Raw genomic sequence first — 8,996 nt, 5'->3', positions numbered from 1 at the left:
GCCACCGGGTCGGGGCCCTGACCCGTGGTTGGCCATGGGGGAGTGTCCAGCGCCTTAACCACCATGCTAACTGCCAGTCTCCAACAAGGCCCATTTTATAAGTCTTACAGCTAATTTCCCTTTCCTCAGTAGATCTTAAAAAGTCTTAATAGGAGGGGCTGGCAGGTGGTGAGGTGGTTAAAGGTGCTGGATTCCCACATGGCCGACGGCAGTTCGAATTCCGGACTTGGTGGCTTGCTTTCTTTCCCTTTCTCTGCCTCTCTCTGGTCAAATTAAAAAAATTAATAATAATAACAAGTGGAAATAAATAAATAAATAACTCAAAAGAAAAGTCCTAACAGGAAAAATAATATATATATGGTATTGACAGGGTCAGCAGGTGGTATTGAGGTTAAGGCGCTGGACTCCCACATGGCCAACTGCAGTTCTAGTCCTAGGCCTGCTGGTGTGCCTTCTCACTTTCCCCCTCTCTCTGTCTTTCTGGTAAGCACATGTGTCCTATAGCAAATTTTACAAAGTAATAATATAAATAATAAGCAATTTATGAAAATTGGTTATTATTTATGGAAAAGTCCTGACGAGACAGTCACTCGGGGTGTCCATAGTCTGTGGTCCCTACATTCCTTTCCTTTTTTAAAAACAGAATTATTCCATTTAATTTCATTCATCTTTGTTTTTTTTCCATTTGACCTGAGAGAGACAGAGAGGAGAGAGTGAGGGAAAGTGAGAAAACAGGCCACCCTGCGGTTGCACCAGGTCCTAGATACGAACTGCGGTTGGCCACATGGGAGTCCAGCACCTTAAGCACCCTGCCACCTGCCAGCCCTGGTCCCTACATTCTTGAAGACTGGCTTCAAATGGATCAAGTTGGAACTCACCCTCTAGAAACACCAAACCACACCAGACACGACAGACCCCGCTTCTGGTGCTCTCTGGACTCAGGAGCAGGCCGCCTGCAACCGGGGGCATTGCTGACCTATCACTCCCTGCTCTGAGCTGGCAGAGCAGGGACATCCATCATGTCACAGATTAAGGGACAGGCTGTGGCCAATGGCAGTGGCAAACCCAGAAAATCCCCACGGCTGTCTGGCCACATCCATCCTTCGAGTCACCTCTTAGGTGCCACAGCAAGCTTCTCCTAGGAAGAGCAGAAGCTTGGTCTTCCCTGCACGAAGCCGGAGCGCCTGCACGGCACGTTGCCCTCTAACGCACTGCTCTGACTTTCCGTTATTCGGGCATCTGTTACACGTCGGGAACACAGAAGAGAAAGAGATCTCTGACTTCAAGGGGCTGGGAGACAGAGACAAGGCAGCTGTAATTCTTCCTCCCCACCATTTTAGAGGGGGAGAAATGAAGGTAATGAAGTCCTATGATCACGCAGCGAGGAAGTGGCAGAACCAGCTCAGTTGCAGATCCTCACTCATCGCCTGGGCGCTCCGAGTCACTCAGGCGTGTAAAAGCGCTAGCGTACTCTGATCATGCAACACACAGTGGATGTCATTAGGAGCTCCACATGGCCGTCGTGCAGAACGTGACCTGACAACTTTACATTTTTACGTATTGAAGACCGCACTCTGGACTGGGACAGCCTGCCAGTTCCAAACAGTCACCTTCATACCATTTTATGTGCATTATATAAGTCCATTTCCTCAGCCGTTCTTTTAAAAAGTAGGATAATTTCCTCATAAATGATGATTTAGCAAGTTTAATGGAGTATGGTATAATCTCTAATGACAAAGGCAATGAATCCACATTTGCCAGTATACAAAATTTAAACTAATTTCTTTTTGGCTCATAAGGAGGGCTAAAAATGAACCACATTTAACTAGGGAACACAATAAACAAAAATAGGAGGAAAATATTTGTTTGTAATATGAATTTAAAAATAAAGAACTTCCGGACTAGCAAAGGCAAGGAGGTGAGGCAGCTGGATCCCAAATGGCTGATCACATGGTTCAAGTCCCAGACCTGGTGGCTCATTTTTTTTGTTTTGTAGAGAGAGATTTTTGCTATGGGACTACAGGGCATGTGCACTTGCTGGAGAGACAGAAACAGAAAATAGGAAATCACCCCCTAAGGGGGGATGGCCACACAGTTCTCCTCCATTCTCCCCTTTGGATTTTGGGCATGCACACACAGGCACCTGGCTTGAGTTTTAAGTCACCAGGTCCAGGACTTGAACTGTGGTCAACTACGTGGGAGTCCAGTGACATGATCATTATGCCATCTGCTGGTCTCCAGACCTGGCGGCTTGTAAACCACACCACGCACATACGTAGGCATACCAAATCTTGAAGGGAAAATGGAGGAGAAGGGACTGCAGTGTGGCCGTCCACCTAGGAATGCTTTCTCACTTTCCCTCTCTCTCTGTCTTACTCCGGCAAGTGTATGAGCCCTTCCCTCCAACAAAGGGAAAAAAAAAATTTTTTTAAATAAAACAACCTAGCTTCTTAGAGATTAAAGTCTTTGGACTGTGATGAACCAAATGAGTATAAATCAATCATTTGTTTTATTCTGTCTTAAAATTAAACTGACCCAAAAATGAGCTTTCGCCACACGAGGGAGCCAGCATCATTCTATAGTTCACAACTAAAGAAAATTAACACTAAGAAAAACAAACTAAGAGGACAGCTGTCAAAGCGTAAGATGGAAAGACCTTTTACTGCCACGTATGCTGAAAAGGCTATGAAAATTACTTTTTACCCCTGTACAGAAGAAACTCACCTGTCAGTTTCACTTCAAAACTTTGGTGAAAGCAGTGACTGGTCGGCACAGCCTAGGCGTCTTCTCTGAGAGAAGCCAGCGTTTCGTTTAAGAACGATTAGCGCCAGGGGTTTGCTCTCGGGATTAATCCGGATAGAATCTAGTACTGAGAGATACTAGATCGTTTCCTCCAATGAAATTAGTATATTACTACCCAACCAAGGAAAGCTGTTTTACCAAATGCAAATGGAGTCTCCATATATGACAAGTTCATAGATTCAAAGGCTGAGCACGGGGCTGACCCTGTAGCCTACGAGAGCCGGATCCCACCCGGCTGACCACAGATCAAATCCTGGCCCTGGTGGCTTAAAAAACACGCCAGGCATGTGTACGAGCGTGCTCAAACACCCAAAGAGAGTGAAGGGAGACGGGACTGCAGTGCAACCACACCCCACTGGCAGGTGCTTTCTCTCTCTCTCTCTCTGCTTCTCTTGTCTCTCTCTCTGGTGATTAAAAGAAAAATAAATAAACAAAGGCTGAGAACATAACTGATTGTTGTTTCCACCCAGAATTACACTGTAAATGGTGTAAAAACCTCAGGCTATAAAGCTTACTAGGTTGTATTCTATTCTTGAAGGCTTCCTAAGGAGAAAAAGAGAAATGAGCTTCCAGAGGGTGCGTGTGCTCGTAGAGACCCTTTGGGGCCACCGGGCCAGGATCTGAACCACCGTCAGTTATGTGGGCTCTGGCTCCCTTTTCCTCTGGACTACAGGCTGGCCTCCTAAGGAAATGTATTTTACAAGATTCTTCAATAAGCCTCTTTAATTAATTTTAAAATATTCTACCTCTTCACTGGATTACTTAGTCAAGATCATTATTTAGAGTAGAGTAAATTTATGGAAGACGCAGTTTAAATAACAAGCAGAATTCAAGCTGCCGAGCCTTAATGAGAAAAGTAATTAAAAAAAAAAATTCCTAGAGGGGGACATGTACTAGCTGGAGTGAAAGAGGGAGATAGAGAGCACCCCCGGGGGGATGTCACGTCGCAGTCCCTTCTCCATCTGTCCTCCTTTTAGAATTCTGGGCATACACGCACGTGTGTCCAGTGTGTTTTTCAACCCATTGGGTCCGGCCCTTGAACCCCACCGTTTGCCGTGTAGGATCTGGCTGCCTCAACCTCCACACCACCAACTAGCTCAGAAAAAAAGTAATTGTAACTGAGCAAAAAAGTACATATTGGGTTATCAGGAAAATCACAACACATTTTTGCCTAGAAGAACATAGAAAAATGTCATGACTTTCCCGATGACCTAGCAAATAGAAAACAATTGTAATACGAGTACAGTTACTAAAGAACCGGGTACTTACTTCTAATACAATCAAGGTTTCGTCATCACAAGTCATAATAGCTCCAAAGTTTTATTCTAATCTTAATTTTCATATAATATTCAATTTGGCTATGTGGTACTCTGGGAACGAATGACTATGTTAGGTAAGGTTCTCTTACCAATAAGACACAGGAACTTAATCCCTTTGATCCCCTTGAGGTTTTGTTGTTGTTGTTGCTGTTGGTTTTTAAGTGTAACCATGTAAATTAGCCCAGGCAAAACAGCAAGAGTCTTCCATGGGACCACCAGTTGACGTAATGGCTATGTCGCTGGACTCCCATATAGTCAACTGCGGTACGAGTCCTGGACCTGGTGGCTTAAACACATGCTGGGTGCATGTGCATGCGTGCATGCATGGCCAAGATCCCAAGAGGAGAATGGAGGAGAAAGAATTGCGGCATGGCCATCCCCTCCAGGGTGGGGACTGATTCCTCACTTTCTGTCTCTGTCTCTCTCTGTCTTTCTGGTGAGCGCACACACCCTACACCAAATACCTCTCAAAAAAAAAGTCTTCCTAATCACTCTCTTGTCATGAGTACACCCCTGCTCTGAGTTACAATCAACACAAATATTGGTGAGAGAGAGAAAAACAATCATAGAAAAAAAATAGTAACTAAATTTTTAAATATTTAAGTACTAAGCATGCAACATATTTTTCTTGAAATGTGATACAATTTCAAAAAACAACTTCATTTTGCACACTACCTCCTGTGGAATTACACGCCGCGCTCTATCGGACACGTCTTCTCCTGCCTTTCCTGCCATCTGTCTGCATCAGATCGTCCCACTGTGGTTGACTTAACTATCCTGGCCTCCAGTAACACTTGAACTCTCATACCAATACTTCTTTTTTCAGAAAGATTTTTGTCGTAGGGTGTGTGCATTTGCTGGAGAGACAGAGAAAGCAGGCATGAGATCACCCAGCAGGGGGATGGCCACGCCGCAATTGCTTCTCCTCCAGTCTCCGCTTGGGATTTTGGGCACGTACACACGCACGTCTGGAGTGAGTTTTAAGCCGCTGGATCTGGGACTTGAACTGTGATCAGCTACATAGAAGTCCAGCAATGTGACCATTACACCATCTGCTGGCCCCTCACACCAGTAATTCTGTGTGAGCCACAGGATATGCAAAGTTCATGGCTCTCGACCTCACGCAGCGGTGATTTCTGTGTCTAGTTGGTAAAACTGTGAGCTCCTTGAAAGTAAACGCTTCAGTTCATCTTCGTATCCTCCCCCTACGCAAGCCCTACATAACAGTGAAAGGGGAAATTAATTCAGAGCTTTTGAATCCTCGCAATGCTCCACACTGCTGCAGACTGAACTGTACAGAGCACAGAAGGAGACTTTTTCTAGTAAATAAAAGGATGCAACTAACTTGTTAGGCCTCTTCGATGTGGAGATGTTAGGACAGGTGCTGCGTTTGTGACCCAGTTCACCACAGATAAAGCAGCCATCCTTGGGACCCTCGCAAGAATGATCTGGAAGAGCACAGTGACTGCAGATAGTACAGTGGACCCAGGCTGCAAAATAAAAGTGAAGTGTCAGAAGTGCAGTTAACACAACTCTTCATGTTATTGACTTCTAAGGTAGGATACATGGGTAGTGTTTACTTGAAATATTAAGGATGGTTTGCACAGTTATCACTTGGCTAAAGTGACCAAAGAGAGGAGACTGGAATCCCACTAAACTATGAGGTTGTCATGACATTTTTCTGTGCAAAAATGCATCGTGACTTTTCTGACAAGCCAATACTTGACTTCTTTCTATTCTATGGCATCAAATTCGGTCCTTCCCCGGTAAGTCATGAGCTGACAGTCACTGTCACAACAGAGGCTGATGGAGTGACACACAGCTCTATTAAAGTAAGTCAAAACAAATGCCACACTGCAAGAGATCAGCAGTCCTCTCCCCTATGAAGGAGAGGACATACATGCTGCTAACTGTAAAAATTAAAAAGCAAATTAATTAAGGTGGGTCTCTACATTATTTTTCTTCTATATACAATTGAATAAAATAAGTAAATTAAATAAAAATCCTAATTAGATGGGAAAAAAAATTCTGAAATAAATACAGTTTGAAAAATTCTATCTAGGGACCAGCAGATGGCATAATGGTTACATCTCTGGGCTCCCATGTAGCTGACTGCAGTTTGAGTCCCAGAACTGGCGGCTTAAAACTCATGTTGGGCATGTGTGCATGTATACCCAAAATCTTGAGAGGAGACTGGAGAAGAAGGGATTGTAGCGTGGCCTTCCCCACTGGGGGTTGATTTCTTGCTTTCTGTCTCTCTGACAAGTGCACATTCCCTATAGCAAAAATCTTCTTTAAAAAAAAAAATCCTATTTATATGAAGAAAAACTCTGAAATGTTCCCATAGGATCTCGAACACTAAGTCTCCATACTTACAAGGCTTTACACACTTTTTGCAGAGAAGGCAATGGTTCCATTTCCTGCCATCCTACAAAAACAATTTTTAAGTTACTACATTCAGTTTGTTATTAAAAATCAAGTTCCATGATTAAAAATTAAAATGTCTTATTAAATTCTGTGTAAATTATCCATTCCTTACTTCTCCATTTCCTGGGCTTCCCAATTAAACACTTTGATTTTAATCTCTGCATTTCTCCACTCCACTCAAATGCCTCCTTGATGGGCCTCAATTTCCTTAACTATAAAATTAGGAGATTTATCTGAAAGATCTTGAAAATACACTCAGATACAAGCAACTCAATCTGCAAAAAAGGACTCAAATGAACATTTGAAGAGAATGAATGTTTCATAATTTTGTGTGTCTATACTGTACAACCCTTAATGAAATTCACATTTGAGAACGTTTCATAATTTAGAAAGATGGGTTACTGTTTGAGTCATTTGAAATCTGTGAAGTAAGGGACCAGCAGATGGCACAGCGGTTATGTTGTGGACTCCCACATGGCCAACTGCAGTCCAGTCCCAGACCCAGAGGCTTGAAATTCACACCAGCCATGTGTCTGCGTGCTCGAAATCCCAGGAGGAGAGTGAGGAAGGGACTGCGGCGTGGCCATCCCCCCTGGAGGGTGATTTCTCCCTCTTCCTCTCTCTGTATCTGTCTCTTTCTCTCTGGCAAGTGCACACACCCTAAGGCAAAAGCCTCTTTAAAAACAGAAACTGAAATAAAACATCTGGAAAAGGGCATGAAACACCTCTGTCCGATGTCATCAGTGTTACAGAAGCCAATGCTGATGGAACTCACCAGGTGAAGAAGCAGACCACCACAGCCCCGAGAGACGCCCCACAAGCTCCTCACCAGCCACACTGCCCACTGACCAGCTCTTTTTTTTTTTTTTTTGGAGAGATTTTCACTGTAGGGCGCGTGCACTTGCCAGTCAGACAGAGAGAGACAGAGAGACAGAAAGCGAGAAATCCCCCCCCAGGGGGGATGGTCCCGCCGCAATCCCTTCTCCTCCGTTCTCCTCTCGGGATCTTGGGCACGCACGCACACGTGCCCGGCGTGAGTTTTAAGCCACCGGGTCGGGGACACGAACCGCGGTCAACTACGTGGGAGTCCAGCGACATAGCCATGACGCTAACTGCTGGTTCCCAGCTCTTTCTGGTTTTCATGGAAGCCATTTCCTGGTTCACATTTATTTTTACCACCAATGCATGCATTTCTAAATAAGAACATTCTGTTCTCCTCACTTTTAAAGTTTACACAATGTGAGCACATTTAAAAAAAAACAAAAACAAAAACATAGACTACAGATTGTTTCTTTAAAGAGCTCATTGGAAATAAATCTAATCAGATGTTGAAAACAAGTACAACTAGGAACCAGCCGGTGACATAGTGATTAAGGCCCTGGACTCCCACATGGCTGGCCACAGTTGGAGTCCAGACCCGGCAGCTTGAAACTCACGCTGGGCACGTCTGCACGTGTGCCCAAAATCCAAAGAGGAGAATGGAAGAGAAGGGACTGTGGCGTGGCCATTCTCCTGGGTGGTGATTTTTCGTTTTCTGTCTCTCTGGCAAGTGCACACGCCCTATGGCAAAAATCTCTCAAAAAATAAATAAACAAACAAACAAACAAACAAATAAATAAATAAAAAGAAAAAGAAGAAAGAAAAGAAAAACCCGGTGGGCACAGGCTGGCTGTGTGACCTGGAGGCCAGGGCACCAGATCCCACACGGCTGACTATGACGACATAGTCTGACCCAGTGGCTTGAGAAACACGCTGGGTGCCATGTGTGTTCCCCAATCCCCAAAGGGAGCGCGAGATGGAGAAGGGATTGCAACATGACCATTCCCCCTGGGGGGTGCTTTCTCCTCTCCCTCTTTGCCCCTCTCTGTGGAGCACAAGAACCCTGTAGCACCCCCAAAAAAAGAAAAAGAAAAAAAAGAAGAAAAAACCACTCTGGATGCATGTGGGTGTGTGCCCAATCCCAACGGGATGACGAAACGGAGGAGGAGGAGTTGCAGACGAACCACACCCCACTGGGGGTTGCTCTCCTTCTCCCCACCCTGCCCGGTCTCCCGGTCTTTTTAAGGGCACACGACTCCCGGGCAATAAAAAAAAGAAAGAAAGAAAGAAAGAAAGAAACCAAATTCAAATAACTGCTGAGGATGAGAAGGCAATGAAATACTTTAAGAGTCTACTGTATGGTAGACCATGGCCTAGTGGTTCAAGGAGCTAGATTCCCACACGGCCAGACATGCTGTTCGAATCCCTGCCCAGCAATATGAAAACTATGCCATGTGCACGTGTGCTCAAAATTCTTATTTATTTTTTTGAGAGGTTTTGCTATAGGGCGTGTACACTCGCCAGAAAGACAGAGAGAGACAGAAAGTGAGAAATCACTCCCTGGGGGATGGCCACGCCGCAATCCCTTCTCCTCTATTCTCCTATTGGTATCTTGGGCACGCACACATG

The 8,996-nt window shown here is 44.7% G+C and overlaps 1 protein-coding gene across 1 annotated transcript in view; it reads right to left on the bottom strand.

Moving 5' to 3' along the window:
- The window catches only part of ZCCHC4 (zinc finger CCHC-type containing 4), a gene marked incomplete in the record, with an annotated part of 41,137 nt that overhangs the window by 2,214 nt on the left and 29,927 nt on the right, over window positions 1-8,996 (bottom strand). The window contains 2 exon segments of the mRNA XM_027774378.1: window positions 5,467-5,611; window positions 6,498-6,549. Coding sequence (XP_027630179.1) covers window positions 5,467-5,611; window positions 6,498-6,549 — 197 coding nt within the window.

Source organism: Tupaia chinensis, unplaced genomic scaffold (assembly GCF_000334495.1).
Source record: "Tupaia chinensis unplaced genomic scaffold, TupChi_1.0 Scaffold000426_1, whole genome shotgun sequence".
NCBI classification, from domain to species: domain Eukaryota; kingdom Metazoa; phylum Chordata; class Mammalia; order Scandentia; family Tupaiidae; genus Tupaia; species Tupaia belangeri.
Note: the sequence above shows the minus strand (reverse complement) of the source record. Positions and strands in the feature narration are given on the sequence as shown.